This window comes from Vombatus ursinus, unplaced genomic scaffold (assembly GCF_900497805.2).
Source record: "Vombatus ursinus unplaced genomic scaffold, bare-nosed wombat genome assembly UNPS02009205.1, whole genome shotgun sequence".
NCBI lineage: Eukaryota > Metazoa > Chordata > Mammalia > Diprotodontia > Vombatidae > Vombatus > Vombatus ursinus.
In genome coordinates this window covers 280,180-299,140 of record NW_020948983.1, presented here as the reverse complement: position 1 = coordinate 299,140, position 18,961 = coordinate 280,180, and the positions used below count along the sequence as shown (strand labels likewise).

General features: G+C 42.0%; 1 protein-coding gene across 4 annotated transcripts in view; it reads left to right on the top strand.

The window, feature by feature from the left end:
- Window positions 1–18,961, top strand: part of GRK5 (G protein-coupled receptor kinase 5) — a 322,114-nt gene that overhangs the window by 253,239 nt on the left and 49,914 nt on the right. For all 4 annotated transcript variants that reach the window (XR_003568226.1, XM_027851587.1, XM_027851586.1 and 1 more), the window contains exons 5-6: window positions 10,198–10,298; window positions 15,598–15,690. Coding sequence is in view for 3 of the 4 variants with exons in the window: in XM_027851587.1 (XP_027707388.1) it covers window positions 10,198–10,298; window positions 15,598–15,690 (194 nt within the window). In the remaining variant the exon portion in view is untranslated. The remainder of the gene's footprint in view (window positions 1–10,197; window positions 10,299–15,597; window positions 15,691–18,961) is intronic.

Genomic DNA, 18,961 nt, shown 5'->3' with positions numbered 1-18,961 from the left:
CTAACAGTTGTCTCAATTTCCTCTTCATTGGTGGTGAATTCACTTCTTTCATTTTTGATACAATTAATTTGGTTTTCTTTTTTCTTTTTTATTAAATCAAATTAACCAATAGGTTATCTATTTTATTATGTTATTTTTTCCCATAAAACTAGCTTCTAGGTTTATTTATTAGTCCAATGGTTTTCTTACTTTCAATTTTATCAATCTCCTCTTTGATTTTCAGGATTTCCAATTTGGTGTTTAACTGGAAATTTTTAATTTGTTCTTTTCCTAGTTTCTTTTTTAGTTGCATGCCCAATTCATTGATATGCTTTTTCTCTTTTTTATTGATGCAAGCAATTAGAGATATAAATTTTCTCATATGTACCACTTTGGCTGCATCCCATAAATTTTGGGATGTTTTCTTATGGTCATTTTCTTTAATGAAATTATCCATTGTTTCTACAATTTGTTCTTTTACCCACTTATTTTTTAGGATTAGATTATTTAATTTTCAATTAATTTTGAATCTCTCTTTGCATTGCCCATTATTGAATCCAATTTTTATTTCATTATGATCTGAAAAGGATGCATTTACTATTTCTGCTTTTCTGCATTTGGTTGTGAGATTTTTATGTCCTAATACGTGGTCAGTTTTGGTGTAGGTGCCATGTACTGCTGAGAAAAAAGGTATATTCCTTTCTATTCCCATTCAATTTTCTCCAGAGATCTATCATATCTAACTTTTCCAGAATTTTATTTACCTCCTTAACTTCTTTCTTGTTTATCTAGTTCTGAGAGGACAAAGTTGAGGTCCCCCACAAGTATAGTTTTATTATCTATTTCCTCTTGTAACTCATTCAACTTCTTCAAAAATTTAGATGCTATACCATTTGGTGCATATATGTTTAGTATTGATATGACTTCATTGTCTCTGGTACCTTTCAACAAGATATAGTTTCTTTGGCCTTTATTATTATTACTATTTTTGCTTTTGCTTTTGCTTTTTCTGAGATCATGATTGCTACCCTTGCTTTCTTTGCTTCTGCTCAAGCATAACAGATTCTTCTCCAGTCTCTTACCTTTACCCTTTGTATATCTCTCTGCTTCTAATGTGTTTCTTGTAAACAACATATTGTAGGACTCTGGTTTTTAATCCATTCTGCTATCCTCTTCCATTTTGCGGGTGAGTTTAAACCATTCACATTTATAGTTGTGATAACTGTGTATTTCCCTTCATGCTGTTTTTTGCTTGTTTATCCTCCTCTCTCTCTTACCCCTCCCACCCTTTCTGTCCTCACAAGTGTTTTACTTCTGATCACTGCCTTCCCTACTATACCTTTCCCTAATATATCTTTTATCAATTCTCCTCCCCCTTCTATTATGCCCGTCCCCTTTTGTGTCCTTATAGGGTAAGATAGATTTCTTTATCCAACTGAGTGTACATGTTATTGCCTCTTTGAACCAATTTTGATGAGAGTAAGGTTTAAGCTTTGCCCTCCACTCTCCCCCTCGATCTTCCACTCCATTATAATAGCTCTTTCATGCCTCTTTTCCGTGGGATAATTTACCCCATTCAGTCTTCCTCTCCTTCCAGTCCAATTATCTTTCTTATCCCTTTATTTTGTTTTTTGGGGTATTATCCCATCAAAGTCACCTTATAGCTACACCCTCTGTCTACATATACTTCTTCTAATTGCTCTTATAGTGATAAAGTTATTAAGCATTACAAATATTATCTTGCCATATAGAAATATGAATAGTTTAGCTTTATTGAACTTCTTATCTTTTCTCTTTCTTGTTTCTTTTTTACCTTTTTAAGTTTCCCTTGAGTCTTTGTATTTGAAGGTCAAATTTTTTTTTCAGTTTGGGTCTTTTAATTAGAAATGCCTGAAAGTCCTCTATTTCATTAAATATCCATTTTTTTTCCCCCGAAAGATTATATCCAGTTTTGTTGGGTAGGACATTCTTGGTTGTAATCCTAACTCTTTTGCCTTCCGGTGTATCATATTCCAAGCCCTCTAGTTCTTTAATGTGGAAGCTGGCAAATCCTGTGTAATCCTGACTGTAGTAGTTCCATGGTATTTGAATTGTTTCTTTTTGACTGCTTGCAATACTTTCTCCTTGATCTGTGAGCTCTGGAATGTGGCTATGATGTTCCTAGCTTTTTTCATTTTGGGATCTCTTTCAGGTGGTGATTGGCAGATTCTTTCAATTTCTATTTTGCCCTCTGCTTCTAATATATATCAGGGAAGTTTTCTTTGATAATTTCTTTTTTTTGTTTGTTTGTTTTTTAGTAAATTTTCCCTCAGCCCCTCATTTTTATTGCATGCATGTCTTTTTTTTTTTTTTAAATGTATTTCATGTAAGCAACAAATTATGGGGTCTTGTCTCCTTATCTATTCTGTCTTTCTCATTTTATTGAATTGTTTAATCCATTCACATTTAAAGTTTAGGACAGTTAGGTTTATGTTTTTCTTCCATTTGTCTCATAGTTTATTTATTTAGGCAATTGGGGTTAAGTGACTTGCCCAGGGTCACACAGCTAGTGTCAAGTGTTTGGTCTGAGGCCTGATTTGAACTCAGGTCCTCCTGACTTCAGGGCCGGTGCTCTGTCCACTGCGCCACCTAGCTGCCCCTGATAATTTCTTGAAAAATGGTATCCAGACTTTTTTTTTTTTAATCATGGCTTTCAGGTAGTCCAATAATTCTTATGTTATCTCTCCTGGATTTATTTTCTAGGTCTCTTGTTTTTCCAACGAGAAATTTCACATTTTCTTCTTCTTCTTCTTTTCTTTACTTTTTCAATTTCATTTTATCAAATCTTGATGTCTCGTAGAGTTATTAATTTCCACTTGTTCAATTCTAATTTTTAAGGAATTATTTTCTTCTGTGAGCTTTTGTACTTCCTTTTCTATTTGGCCAATTCTATTTTTTAGAGAGTTATTTTCCTCATAAATTTTTATATATCTTTTCCCATTACTGACTTTTTTCATTATTTTCTTTCATTACCCTCATTTCTTTTCCCAACTTTTCTTCTACTTCTCTAATTCACTTTTTAAATATTTTTTAAGTTCTTTCAAAAATTCTTTTTTGGCCTGAGACCAAATTACATTTTTCTCTGAGGCTTCCCATGTAGCCATTTTTACACTTTTGTCCTGTTCTAAGTTTATGCCTTGCTCCTCCCTATCCCCATAGTAACTTTCTATAGTCAAACTCTTTTTTTTTTTTGCTCATTTTTTTCTGCCTTTTTTGTAAATTGGTGTTTTTATGTGAGTTGGGCTGTGGTACTGCACTGTCCCAAGCTTTTTGGACTGGGGCACTGAGTCTTACTATTGGCTTTCACTGGGCTTCAGGACTTAGTTGCTTGCTTTCTCTGGAGGATAGTCTTCCCTTCTGGTTTGTACTAGGAGGTGGGGCCTCCCTGTTGGCCTTCCCTGGTGTGGGGTTTAGCTGCTGGCCTGCTCCAGGGGTGGGGCCTTGCTGCTGGGTTGTTAAGGTTACAGAGTCTTTGTGGTAGCTGGCCCCGGAGGAGTCATTTTGTTGTTGATCTGCCTGAGGTGTGGGGTTCTGCTGCTGGTTTGCTTTCAAAACAGGGTCTCTCTGCTGGGGGGTCCCAGAGGCAGGGTTTTGCTGTTGGCCAGCTCTGGTGCAGGGCTTCACTACTGGTCAGCAGTGGGGTCAAGGTTTGTACTGGGAGTGGGGTCGCTAGGGTGGGTCCCTGCTTTGCTGCCCAGACTTCTCCCTTGCCTAGGGGGCTGCTGGTTTGCAGGAGGGTGGGGCCTCCCTAGAGCCTTGCTGCAGGCACCCTACTGTGAGGCTGGCTGCTGCTGCTTCTCTTAGACCTCATTCCCCTCCCATCCCAGTGAGATGGACCTTTCCTGCTGGGCTGATAAGCTGGCTCCCTGCTCCTAGACTAATTCTAGGGAAGGGAATTTGGGAGGGCTTCAGAGGGTTCCTTCCTCACTCTGCCATCTTGGCACCAGAAGTCCCTTTTTATGTCTTTTTAAAAACCATCAACATGTCATTTCCCATTGATTCCCCCCCACCCCCATTAATAGAACTGTTCCTTATTTAAAAAAAAATTGTTAAAACGAAACAAATCAACACATTGGGCACATCTAACAGTGTATGGCTCGTTCTGCACCTGTAGGCTATTACCTTTCTGCCAAAAGGCAAGAAGAATGCATCACTGTCGGGCCTCTGAAGCCGTAACTGGGTACTATCTTCTTCCATTTTTCTATCCCTCTAACCCATTTGGGGAAGACAAGAAATATATATATATATAGAGAGAGAGAGAGAGTGAAATGATTTGCCCAAGTCACACTGCTAGAAAGAGGTGGAACTGAGATTCAGACCTAGTTCTCCTGACTGGGCTCAGAACATTCTGCCTCATCCTTCTGCAACTTAAGTCAAGATAGATGTCCTTTAGACAAGACAGCCTAGGATGCCGGTGGGCTAAAAGGGGACAGAACTCTTAGGGGCAGAACTTGGTACCACACAAGAAGGAAGTAGAGATGCTAGCGCATCCAGGGGCTCAGGCATGAGCTAGTAGCCTGGAGAGAAAGCGTCAACAATAAAAGATCAGTTATTGGAGAACATATTTGCATGAACAAGTCTCATGTCCATTTTAGTAAGTGGGATTCAATTCACCCCCAAAGTGCCTTTCCGGAAGTCATGCATGCCCCTTATTTGTTCAAAGTAGAATCTAGCATGAATCTTTAGTATTATAGTACAATGGAGTTTGATGAAGGCTGAAGATGGTTTTGTAAGATTGAATTTTTTTCAATTATCAAATATTTTTTTTTTCTCTTTTTTTACCCATCCTCAAAAAAAGAAAGGAAGAAAGAAAGAAAGAAAGAACACCCTTGTCAAATATAGTAAGGCAAAACAAATTCCTATATTGGCCACTCCAAAAAAAGTGTATCTCATTTTGCATCTTGAGTTAATTTCCTTTCTGTCAGGAGGTAGGTAGCATTCTTTTATCATTGATTAGAGGTGAGTTTTTCAGGAATAATAACTAGCTATATTAGCTAGTATTTATATAGTACTTTAAGCTTTGCAAAGCACTTCATAAATATTTTCTCATCTTATCCTCATAACAATGATGGGTGGTAATAGTAATAGCTGACATTTATATAGAGCTTACTATGTGCTAGACAACATGCTAAGTGCATTACAATTATTATCTCATTTGATCCTCATAACAACTCTGTGAAATTGGTGCTGTTATTATCCCCATTTTACCAATGAGGAAACTGAGGCATGGACAGATTCGGTGACTTGTCCAGGGTCACACAGCTAGTAGGTGTTTGAGACTGGATTTCATTTTAGATATTCCTGAGTCTGGGCCTAGGGTTCTATCCACTGCACCACCCAGCTGATTAGGTGTATAAATATAGGGTATAAATATAGCTCCCTGGACAACAAGGAAAACTGATCATGATGACCCGATTCCAAGGTTATCCAGGTCCGAGACCTCTCTTTCTTCTCTTTTCTGAATGTTCTTCACTGCTCCCTGTACCTTCATCAGAGGTCAAACAAGGGCAATTGGAGAACTCAAAGCCTGTTGAGCCTTCACCCTAATCTACCATTTAAGAAACGGAGAGGAAAGGAAGCAGGGAGCTCAAGGGAAGCTGGTAAAGAGGCAGGAGGAGGGACAAAAGATTCACTGCAGCAGCAACCCGAATGCTCTCCTGTGAAAATTAAGCCATCCTTTGTTGTTAGGGGAGAGGTCTCAGGGAAGACGAAGACCTGTGCTTTAGGAAAATGACTGTCATCTGTGGAGAGCCTGGTCTGGAGAGGGGAGAGATGCTGTAGGAAGGCCGGGTTACTGCAATAGCCTGGACAAGAGGTTCTTAGGGCTGGATTTCAGGTCATGGTCATGTGAATAGGGATAGGGGACACCTACCAGAGATGCAGGAGAGGTGGAGTAGGCAAACCTTGGCACCCAATTGGGACGTAACAGTGAAACTTTGAGGAAGGACTCTGAGATTGTAAACCCAAGTGACAAGAATGATGATGCCCTTGACCAAAATAGAGAAGGTTGGAAAAAAGGAGGGTTTCAGGGAAAAGATAATGAGTTCTGTTTTGGATAAATGGAGTTTGAGATATTCATGGGGCTTCCACTTGGAAATGGCCTATAGGCAGTAGATGGTGTGATACTAGAGCTCAGAAGACAGGCTAGGGCCAGATAATTAAGGTGTTCCAAAAGTCTTAGGGCATAATTAAAACTTTTATTATTATGTTATATGCCTTTATCTGTTAAATATTATATTAAAGCTTGAATGGGTTAATATTGCACTAAGATTTATGAGACATACTGTATTTCTATGGAGGTCATCTATAGACATTGATAAAAACTCATGGAACCTGATGAGAGCCCAAGACAGAGCCTTAGGGTATACCCAGAGTTAGGTGACATGTCATAGACAGACAGATAACAGAGCATTTGTTAAGCACTTACTATGTTCCAGACATGATGCTAAATTCTGAGGATACAAAACTAAAAATACAAAATAATTTCTATTCCCAAGAACTTTACATTCTAATAGGGAGAGAATATAAAGGGTATTGGAAAGTAGGGGGAAGAGAAAGGAAGAGGGGTACTCGTGAGGGGACCAGGCAACAAGGTGGAGGTAGAGTAGGTTCCAATGAAACTGAAAGCAGTATGACCGGACTTCTCATGGCCTGAAAGTTCCAGGTAAGGACTCACCCTTGAGTAGGCCTCAGGGTGGAGTCATCCCCCAGGGGACCAAACCGTCAATGCGTAGGTGGAGGAGACCGGAGAGTGAGCCAAGAATGAGCTGGAAATAGATGAGGTCATGGATGACCATCAAGCAAAGGAGACTGAGGAATAGTTAGAGAACCAAGAGAGATCATTAGTCATGAAAACTCAGAGAGGAGAGAGTATCCAAGAAGAGTGGGTGGTCAACAGTGTCAAATGTTACTGAGAAATGGTCAAGGGAGTAGGGATCACTTTTGAGCTGGGCAGATCAAGGAAGCTACTTTGGAAGAGGTTGGGTTGGGTCTTGAAGGAGGTGAAAGATGTCAAAGACAGAGATTTGAGGGGAAGAGTCTGATCTAGGCATGGTAAATGCCATGTGCAAATGCTTGGAGGTGGGAGAGGACAAGATGAAGTATGAGGACACCAAGCAGCCCAATTTGTCTGGAGAAGGGAGTTCTCAGACTAAAAAGGACCCCGTGGGCAGTCTGGTGAAATCTATGGATTTATTCTTTTAATAATAAAGCCTTTAAAAGCATAGAATAAAATACATAGGATTACAAGGGAAACCAATTGTTCTGAAATACTATTATAAAAATATTTTAACACAAATAAGTTCACAGAGCTGGGGATGAGAACCCCTCATCTAGACAGTGGATTGCAGGAAGGTGACCATGGAGAAGGAATGCTGGGAAGATGGGTAGGAGCCAGGTTGAGGGGTATCGAGCTCTCTGCTGAGTGTCAAGCAAGGGTTGGTGGTGACATCCTAGTGACCCAGCTACAGAAGCTTCATTTTCAGCTAGTCCAAAAGCTGGGCTAAACACCAATTCCTTTCCCAGATGCAATTTCCATTCTTTAGCTTTTTTCCCCAAGGACCCAGCTAACAGCATGAAACATGCTTTTTCTGCCTGAACAGTTTCAGGCTTGAGGGGGAGCGATAGTGTTGAAAGGTCTGAGCTCAATTTCAGGCTGATCCCTGGGTGGATAGGGTCTAGAGGTAAGTGACTTGAGTCACCGGTGCCATTTCCTGACTGAATGAAGGATGAGGGACAAGGGACTATAAAATAGAAAAGAAATTAGATGAGAAACGGAATTGGGATCACTCCGCCTACACCCTTTCCTCCTTTCTTAGATTTCCCTCAAGACCATCTACCAAACTCTTCTCTAGTCCTTAACCTCTGGGATGACTCCAGGTGACTTATTAGGCCTCTCTCTTGTAGCCTTTCTCTGCTGCCCACAGAACTTCTCGCTATAGGATGTGGAGAAGTGGGAGGAGATTTGGGTTCTATTCCTGTCTCGTTCATTGTGTGACCTTGGGCAGGTAACTTCACCTTCTATATTTTAGTCTCCTAATCTTCAGAGGTCAGGAGAGAAGGAGGGTATGATTTTGTCTGCTGCTGTTGAATCTGATTACCATGGAAAGGCTTGTGAGGAAGGGCAGTAGGAAAGGAAGGACGCTGGATATTCATTCAGGACTATGGGAAATGGAAGATGAGCCCTTATTTCATTTACAGAGAAAATGCTGAGTTCACACCATTGACTATTCCTGCAAACACAAAAATTAAAATTTCCCAATGAAGCCCCCAAGTGGGCTTCAACATTATAATCAGCACAATAGTCACATTTCAATAGCATGGGACTGAAAGGAAACTGTTCAGATGAAATCAGCATTCTTTGGGGATGGAGATTTGTCTCTACCTCACCCACCCACCCCAATTATCACTCTAATTTATTAAAAAAAGGCTGATTATGTCATAGTCCATGAGTCAGCATCCCTGAACATCTGGAGGGAGTGAATAACTGGGACTCCTGCTTCTTCTCCCCCATCCTGGCTCCGTTGGCCATTGGCACCACCCAAGAAGGATTACTTAGAGGGCAAAGTGGGGAACTTACTCAGGGTCACACAGTTAATAAGCAGCAGAGTCAGAACTTCCAGCACCAGCATGAGGCTGTTTCCAGTGTACCCTGAACATTATCTGTGGCGTCTGAAAGCTGAAATGATGTTCAGTTCCTCTTTTGGGAGGCACCTGGATTTTTCTTTTTGAAACCCGCATCAGATGACTCAGTCCAAAATAATGACAAAAAACAATTCCTTATATTTATACCAAAATGTGCCCCTTTCAAAGTGCTGTCACATTATCTCCTTTGGGCCTCCCAATAGTCCTGCAAGGGAGCTTGGACAGAGATTATTGTCTCAGCTTTATAGTTGAAGAAACTGAGGCTATAGTTAGTTTATTTGTAGGATCACAGATCTGGGATTGGAAGGGACCTGAGAGGTCACCTCGTCTAGTGCTTCTTAAACTCTGGGTCAAGACCTCATATGGGGTTGCAAAAAAATTTGGCAACAGTAAAATGTTTCCGAAAGCGCAACAACCAAAAATTAATTAAAAATCAAACACGTAATGAATCCAAAGTGTTTTTCTGGCAGGCTTGCCTGTGTTGCCTCATGGCATCAGCAACTTCACTGCAGCTTTGGTTCTGAACACAAAGCATGCGCACTTTGCATTGCACAACCCTCAGGCCACGCAATGCTGCTGCCATGAAAAGGGGTCTTGAACAGAAAAAGTTTTAAGAAGCTCTGATCTAGTCCAACCCCTTCATTTTTCCCATTTAGGAAACTGAGCCCAAGGAGGTAAACTGATCTACCAAGGTGACATTGATAATAAGTGGCCAAGTCAGAATTTGAAGTAAGGTCCTCTGTTTCAAGAGCCAGAGCTCCCCTTTATAATATTGTCTCCCTGTATAATTCATTTCAATATTTATTAAGCTCCTACTATATGCAAGGCAGGAGCTGAAGATAGAAAGTAGTACCTACCTTAAAGGAATTTATGTTCTTCTGAGGAGATATAAATACACAGATATGACTAATACAAGGGAGGGAGGGACAGACAAAAGGAGAAATCAGGCAAAATCATCGAGGTAAATTATTGGCAGGCAGAATCAGGGAAGACTTCACAGAGGAGGTGGGACCTGAACTGAGCCTTAAATAAAGAAAAGGTTTCTGAGGGGGCAGCTAGGTGGCGCAGTGGATAGAGCACTGGCCCTGAAGTCAGGTGGACCTGAGTTCAAATCTGGCCTCAGACCAAACACTTGACACTTACTGGCTGTGTGACCCTGGGCAAGTCACTTAACCCCAATTGCCTAAAAGAAAAAAAAAATGTAAAAAAAAAAAAAGAAAGGAAAAGGGTTCTGGAAAGTAGAGATGACTTCCAGCTCAGTGGTCTTTCCATCGTGCCCTCCAAAGATTTTGCAGGGCAGCTGAGGGCTAGAAGTAGACCCAATGTAGAATATGGAAAGAAGGGAAGGAGACAGTGAAAGGTGGGCCCAGTGGGACAGGAATGGTGATATCATGACCTTCTCATCAAGATCTGAACCTGAGATTTACTGATGACATCACCTTCAGATCTCCGTGAGAAACTCTTGTCTCCAGGAAGGCTGCTTATCCTGCTGCCTCCCTCCACCAACTTGTCTCCTCCATCTTCTCTTTATCACAGTCCCCAGCATATGTCACTGAAGTGAGCCAAGACCTAATCCACCAAACGGAGGAGAAACTTGAGCTGAGACCCTGCAAAGAACTCTTTTCTCACTGTGCAAAGTAAGTACTCCCTGTTAGCCCCTCTCCCACCAACTTTTCCCCCTCTTCCCAACTCCCTTATGTGTACCTCTATTTAGTAGCTAGGGAAACCAAAGGTTGTTAGCAGCCTGGTACAATATTATGCACATAGCAAGAGGTGAGTGAATGGAGAGATGAGGAAGGAGATTCTATGTCCAGAGATGACATGAAGCTCAGGCTGCCTCAGGTATGCCATGTCACATGGGTGTCAGGATTGTTCCATGGGCCTGAGTGGGAAGAAGCAATTCTATTCCATTCTATAGGGGTGCACACTCAGGTACTTGGTGTCCCAGGTATTCACCGGCGTGTCCCACCCAGCCAAGCAAACCAGCCGTAGACTCGGCACTGTGTGAGAAGATACAAAAGTGGCGAGTCCAAAGAAAACATCTCTGTTTCAAAGCGAATAAAAATTAAGTGGCTCTACAGTCCATTTCGACAGAGGAATGTGCAAAGTTTGCTCTGCCTGGTTTTTCCAGAAAACCTTCAATGGGATGGAGTTTCTCTTTCCCCTCCCCCTTCCCCCAGCCTCCTCCAGTGCTGAGTGCTTCAAAAGCCATCAGTCTTTCCTAAAGCAGGAGAAGGGGCTCTTTCTTTGCATTATTTCATCTCTTTGTCTGCTGAGAAGTATGTTGCCTTAGTGAGGGCAGCTCTACCAGGCTACTCCCCAGATGGAGCCAAAGACGCATTTTGCATTCCAAATACTGAACTCGCTTGATGCCAGGTGTTCATAAACCGTGTGTGTGTGTGTGTATGTGTGTGTCCCCATACACATCTAGCACTCACTAATGTGCATACATTTACACACATTCCCTCAACTCTCCAAAAGGCAGGATTGTCCTAAATGGGCCTGTGCCTGAGCACATTTTGTCCTGTCTCAGATGACGTCATGGTATTGGAGGAGACAGGCCTTGATGTCATTCTCCATTCTGGCTCCCACTCCAGACGTCTGTGCATCTAGCTACTTTCCACCCTGGTGGGACTGCTGCTTGTCAAAGGCCCCCCTGCTACCCTCTACCGTTCCGCTCTCCCTTCCTCTGTGCACAGAGTTATGACACCCTAATGTAGAAGGGAGAGGTAGCTAGGTGGCTCAGTGGATAGAGCACTGGGCCTGGAGTCAGGAAGACCTGAGTTCCAATCCAGCCACAGACACTGACTAACCGTGTGACCTGGACAAGTCACTTAATCTTGATTTGCCTTAATCCACTGGAGAAGGAAATGGCAAATCACTCCAGTGTCCATGGACAGTATTGGCTACTACGGTCCAGAGGGTAATGAAGAGTCAGATACAACTGAACAACTAAACAACAGCAACAGCGTAATAGGGTCCCCAGACAATGACACCTTCTAGAGTTGACCTTAAGTAGGGAGAACTTAGTGACTGGTCAGGGATGTGGTTATTGTAGGAGGAGAGAAAAAAAAATCCTGCAGCTGTTCTCACTGCCATGATTTGAGCACTTTGCCCATCCAGTTGAGCTGGTTGGCCATCACACTTGTATGAATCCAGATTAGGTGTATGAAGTGCCAGGTACTGGAGAAAAACAGCAGCTAGGGCGTCCATTGCCTTGGAGTGTGGAAGTGGTTGCGTAGTCAAGGGTCAAAGTTTTGTCTGGGCTCTTAAGAGGTTGGGCAGTGAAAAGGGGAATGCTTCTATGAAATGACATAGATCAGGTCCTCAGGTAGGTTAGGGTAGTGGTCACTACAATATAACCACATGGATGGTGTGTGTAATGAGGGCGAAGTGAACTTATTATTGGTAGTGTTTCTGAAATACACCATTGGAAAAACATCTACATCCTCTGCCATAGTGTCTTAACACTCTTTCTCTCTCCCTTTCTCCCCACCGTCTCTCTCCACATATGTGTATATATGTATATACATACCTACATACATACATATATGTATATACACACACACACATTTTACCCTCCCTCTGCCTCAGCCAAGGTCAGCTATGATATCTCTGGATGTCTGGGGCCCTAGGAAGAGGGTGGGCCAGTGGCAAAAAGCTAACTTATGACTTGAGGGAGGGTACTGATGGAAGCCTTGGACAAGCTGCAGCCTCACCAGGGTTAAGAGTAACTGAATACATAGAGAGGAGTGGAGTGCAAGTCAGAATGGAGAAGGATATCGAGGCTCATTTCCCTAATCTCCATTACATCATTTAGGGCAGGACAAAATGTCCTCAAACAGAGGCCTCCAGTCAGTTTGAAACGATCCTGCCTTTTGGGGGGGGGGAGGGATACAGAGAGAGAGAGAGAGAGACAGAGTGTGTGTGTGTGTGTGTGTGTGTGTGTGTGTGTATGTGTGAGATTTGGTTTGTGAACACCTGACCTGAAACAAACTAATTCAGTATTTGGGATAAAAACTGAATATATAGAAAAGCATTTTTACACTCTATGTAATGTTATAAGTATGCCCTCAAATGTGCAAGTCTTGCATCTGGATATAGATGAATGAACACCAAATATTTGTGGTATTTGAGTATAAGATTATTCATACACACACACACACACACACACACACACCCAATAGGATCATAGATTTAGAGCTGGAAGTGATCTTAAAGATCATCTATCTAATCCAACCAATCTCATCTTGCAGATGAAGAAACTGAGGCCCAGAGTGATCAAGTGACTTGATCATTGTCACACAGAAGTAATGGTCAGACTGTGTATCATATATGTATAATATTTATTTTGTAAATGCTATCCATATTGTACCTTTCTTTTGCTAAGGGACCATTTTGGGTTGACCTCATTTAAAGCTGACTCTGTTTAAAAGGGTCTGACTGCTTACACAGGTCACCCAATATAGATTGTCTAGAGAGACATCCCAATAAATATTCCCTTTCTCCCTCTGGGTTAAGCCTGTCATATAGCTTTCATCAGCACTTGTTCATAGGGAAACAGCCCTTCGCTGTCAATCTGAGGTATGGACCTAATCAACTCCCTCACAATTCACCAGACCAGTATTTTCCAATGTAAATTATCTTCCTGTAAGAGCATGACAGATTCTGCTGTTGCCCCAGCTGGGTGGCAGAAGCATGCAGCAAATACATGGCTTGACCCAGATCTCTTGCAGGCTGGGGAACCCAGTCTGCAGTAGAATTCAGACTTCTAGCTCCCTGTTCTTCTGAATTTCTCAAAAACCTACACGGCTATCTGATTTGTACATGTGTACAGTTGATAGTGAATTGGCACAGAGCTTTCTCTCCTAGCTTTTGTGCGGAAAGCCTCACCTTTTGTATAAACACATCTATCTACCTTGCCGTCTCTATCAGACATTCAGCTTGGATGATTGTCACCTTCTCTTGCCATACCCTCCAACCCCCAATATCATTACCTAAACTGAACTTCCTGCCCTTTACCCCTTGAACCTCTCAAATTTCTTTTAATATATTTGGTTCTACTTTTCCTTATACTTAGAATATCTTCTCTCCCCCTTTTTACCCATTAAGTCATCTATTCTTCAAAGTCCAACTCAAATACTACCTCTTTTATGAAGCCTTTCCCGATGCCCCTGTTGATAGTAATCTTCTCCCTCATGTCCCACATATTATTTTGTAATAATGTGTAGTTCACTGATGCTCTTATAATGCAATATTGTATGTTAGAACCATGAGTGCTTTTTCCTTAAAAATTGCTAACTTTTTTATGGCACTTTAAAGTTTGCAAAGTCAACAAGTCAATAACAAGCATTCATTAAGTGTGTCCTTTGTGCCAGGCACTGTGCTAAGTGCTAGTGATATAAATATAAGCAGAAAGAAAGAGAAACCCTACCTTCAAGGACTGTACAATCTAGTGGGGAAAGACAGTACATAAAAGAGAGCTGGAAAGTCTAAGTGGGGAGGGAGGGAGGTGTGTAAGTGGTGCCCATGTGGGATCATGGTGGTGAAATCTGAAGAGTGAGAAGCACAGCTGGGAGAGAAATGAAGGATGACCAGATCAGGCCCTTCTTCAGCATGGAGGTTCCAAGGTGAACTCGTCCGTGAGAGGAGGGAACTGCAGGGGCAAAGGAGTGTTCCAGGGTAAAAAGGCAGCTGAGGCATGGTTATATAACCCAGACAACTGGAAGCAGAGACAGGAGAGGATTCACATACATTTTCTTTGATCCCCTATTAGACTGTAAAGTCTATGATGACAAAAACCATATGGTATCTAAATTTTGTATTGTACTGCAATGCCTAACACAGTGTCTTATACTCAGTAGGCTCTTAATATGTTATTTGTTTATATGTATATATACATATATATATGTATATATATATATATACACATATATATGTATATATATACACATATATATGTATATGTATGTATATATATATATACATATATATATATATTCCCTTCCTCCCTGTCTCAAGATGCCACTTGCCCTCTGGATGCATAGATGTGGCAAAAAAGCCTCATACACTAGTATGGTCATTTGTACATTGTTGTGCACACCTGAAAATGGTCCCTAAGTCAGCAGCTTCGACTGCCTTGAGCAAAGTCTGCCAGCAGCTGCTCTGCCTCTTCTGCTCAGACAAGTCCACGTCTTTGCTCAAAGAGTGCCGTCTTGTTCTGCCTGTTTTTTCTCAGCTGTCTACCCACCCCTGGGTCATGTTGTTTGAGGTTGGCCTTCAAGGTGTCCTCAAGATCTTCAAGGTGTTTCCTTGACTGCTTTGTGAGTATCTTGCTTCAGCTCACCACCAGTACCAGCACCAAGCATTACCTTTAAATGCAAAATAATTCGAAAGAAGGCCGTAATCCCAGTAGAGAAATGCTAAGGGTTGCTTTGCAGGATTAGTGTTTCTTCTGACTGCAACAATTTACTCCCAAAGCAGTGCTGAGATTCCTGAGACCTCTCCCTGTCCCCAGTGTTTGTGATACTTTGACTTCTTCTCCATGTCGACACACTTACAGACAAACCTCACTACCAGCATGGGTACATTTCCTTCTTATATTGCTGCTAGGGTTTCTGAAGGATACAGTGGGGAGAGCATTGGATTTGCGATCAATTGACCTGAGTTTGAATCATGGCTCTGCCACCTGCTATCTGTTTAAGCTTGGGCAAGACATTCAACCTCTTTGGGCCTCAGTTTTCTCACCTGCAAAATGAGGGGAGTAGCCTAGATAACCTTGAAGGTCCTTTGCACCTGTAAGTCACTGTTTCTGTTTATTTGCTCTCCAAAAACGTGTTGATAGATGAGCCCCCTGCACGTTAAAGTATTGAAATTGGCTCTGGCCCATTGCAAGCTCTGGATGATAAAATGTGTGTCTTTTTTCATCTGAGATAGATCTGTCCTTGACTACCTAAGTGGAGAACCATTTCAAGAATACCTGGATAGCATGTATTTTGACAGGTTTCTCCAGTGGAAGTGGTTGGAAAGGTAAGTCTGAGTTCTGTGTGGTGTGTATGTATGTGGGTATAAGTGTTTAGGCGTGCTCACACATATTATATGTGGGTCATTTGAGAATCCAGTAGGAATTTAAATCACAGAATCTGGTTCTCTGATCTTACAAATATGTTAATGCTTTGCATATGAACCATACTTGCATATGAACCAACGGAAAGAGAGCTGGCTCTAGAGATGGAGGACTTGGGCAAGTCACTTAAACTCCTCTTTGTAAGGCAGGGGGTTGGACAAGATGGCCCCTAAGGTTGCTTCCACTTCTGAAGTTCTATGATTCTGTTAAGTTGTTTGCTACAGGTGGCATTTTCATTTGACCGATAGAGAAGCAAGTCCCAGGGAACTAGAACTCACCTAAGATTCCACAGTACCAGTTAGTGGTAGAGTTAGGGTGAGATCGTAGGCCTTCTAACTCCCTAGCTAGTGGCCCATCCCTCTAACATGCTGCAGCCTCTCCAGTATATGGTGTGGTCCTTGTGTTAATGTGATACATGGCCAAATCCTTGATGAGTCAAACAAGGGGGGGGGGGGGTCATGCAGTGTAAAGGCACAAGAACATGACATGAACTTCTTTGGTCAGAGGAGAGGACACAGGGCAAGGAGGAGGCTTCCTGAGATGAGCGTGTTTCATTGCACAAAGCCCGGGTACTTAATGTGCACTGCAGGCCACTGAGACACTCTCTGTAATTTGAACCTGCTGTGGTCATGGAGCAAAGGAGGCCAGGGGCGCAAATGTCCTCAGCTCAGCATCCATTGCCCTTTCCTCTCCTTGTTTATGTAAACAGCAACGCTGGCCACTTTCCTCTGACGAGACACTTCTAAAGCTGTTATGACTGGCAGCCCTTGCCTGGCAAAATCTTATTTCAGCCCTTCTTTCTTTTTTCCCTGCCTTTGCTCAATGTGGTAGAGACAATATTCTCTCTTTTTTGAGCATTCTGTTTTAACTTTGTTTCCACCTTAAAAAAGCATGTTGGGGGCTGGAGAGGGCAGCCTCCTTACTGTGTTGCTTTGAAGGGTGTAGCCTCAGCCTGATTAGTTCAGTGGATAAGACCTTCCATCAATGAGGCCAAGGTCAAGGATTCAATCCCTGTGTTGTGCAGGTTAGCTTTCCCATTTCCTGGCCCCAGCTAACATTCTTGCCAATGTGTCCCAAGCGAGTATGAGAGTATGGATGATGGGTCAGCCCAAATCCATCCCTAATATGGGAAAAACAATTGAAGCCATGCTCGGTGGAGTGTTCTTTGTAGCTACAAGAGGGCACATTGTACTGAGTAAATATTCAGAGAAGCTGCAGGGTATAGGAGGGCAGTGTGGTGCAATGGTAGGATTGGGATTGGGAGTCAGAAGCTTGGATTTGATTTCTACTCCTGCCACCTCTTGTCTGTGTTATTTGGGGAAGGTCATTGAAGCTTTATGAGACACCATTTTCTCACCAGCAGGGTTAATGATACTAGCACTACTTATCTCCCAGTGTTGTTACAAGGATCCAATGAAATAATTTATCAACAACGTTCTTTGTAACTATAAATTGCTATACAAATGCAAGCTATTGTTATTCATTGAAAGAGACCAGGTCTTAGTTAGAAGGCCTGGGTTTTAGAAGCAGTGATTAAAAGCAAAATCAGAAGGCTTGGGTTTGAAATCTTGCCTTTGCGATTTACTATTTGTGTTGCCCTGGACAGGGCACTTAACTCCTCTAGGTTATAGTTTCCACATCTGAAAGAATGATAGGGTTGGACCAGATGACCTCCTAGGTCCCTTCTGGTTCTAAATCTAGAATTCTTACCTTATCCCTGTCACTCACTAACCATATCACTGCCCCTCTCTGGGCCTCAGTTTCCTTATCTGCAATGTGAGGCAGTTGGACTAGATAGAAAGCACCTTTTAGCTCTTACATTCTGCCTTCTTTGATTGGGGCACTGAGTAGTAATTTATATCCACCTGTTGTATAGCCTTTCGCTGCATAACTTAGTGATCCATCTTCAATACTTTAAAAGATCCATGACTTTATTTATGGGGCAATTCCCCTACTGATATAGGTAACGGCAGCCACACCCCCACCCCAACCCTACCAGTGTCTTTGTCGATGGTCTTTGTAAGGAGCTGTGGTCAGAAAAGATCATTTCCTTGGTGGCCAGCCTTCTGGGAATGAGCTTCTCTAGACTTAGGCTGGTTCTTTGATCTAAAGACTGAGAGTCTGTTATTGGGCCCATACTTAAGAAGAGGCTGATATAGCCTGTGCTGTGCTGGTATAGCCTTCAAGGATCTCAGTGCCATGATGGAGTAAAGGAAAGAGACTTTAGCAACCTGGTAACCCCTGTTAATAAAGCATTACCCTACCTGGGTGTTACAAGTTCATAAAGAGACAGTGTCATCATCCAAGTTGAATTGGGAGTGCTAGAACAATCAGCTTTTCTATTGTAGTGGGTCCTTGTTACAGCAGATCCAATTAGTCCCCTTGTCTCCTGGGTAGCATGTTGTTTTCTAATTTTTAAAATCATGAACTAGAAAATCGTCAACGAATATGAGCATTTCCATATGCAAAGAAGCCGAAAGGGGGGAAGAAAAGGAGGAGGTTATATATGAAAACCTTGATCTTTTCTTGATGGCTTTAATTACACCGTAAAAACCCACTGGCATTAGTGAAAATAAGATTTTCCATTGGACTATTGTACTGTTAGGAGGAAAGAACTATTTCTTTTAGTGTGTGTGTGTGTGTGTGTGTGGAATGAGGTAAGGGGGGAGGGGAGGACAGGGGGAATTGATCCCTTGAGTCAGCTAGGGCTCTATTATATTTGAAAGATCCCTCCCTAGATTTATCAAGACCTTTGGTATCAACATCTCCTTTGCACTTATTATCTAATTTGCATTATTGTTATTCACACAGGTCTTCTCTCTCCTCTAGATTATGAGCTTCTAGAAAGTTGGGTGTCTGATTTCATCTTTGTAACCTTGGTGGTTAACATAGTGCCTCACCTACATTGTGGCAGTGATGGGTAGTAGAAATAGTCCTGGATTTGGAGTCAGAGAAGATCTGGGTTTGAACACTGGCTCTGTTACCTATTTAATATCTGAGCAATCTTTTGCAAGTCTCCACCTCTCGGTTTCCTCTTCTGTAAGATGAAGGCATTAGACTACAAACTCTTTAGTTTCAGGGACCCTTTACCCTCTTTTTTTTTTTTTAACGTGAGGCAATTGGGGTTAAGTGACTTGCCCAGTGTTACACAGCTAGTAATTGTTATGTGTCTGA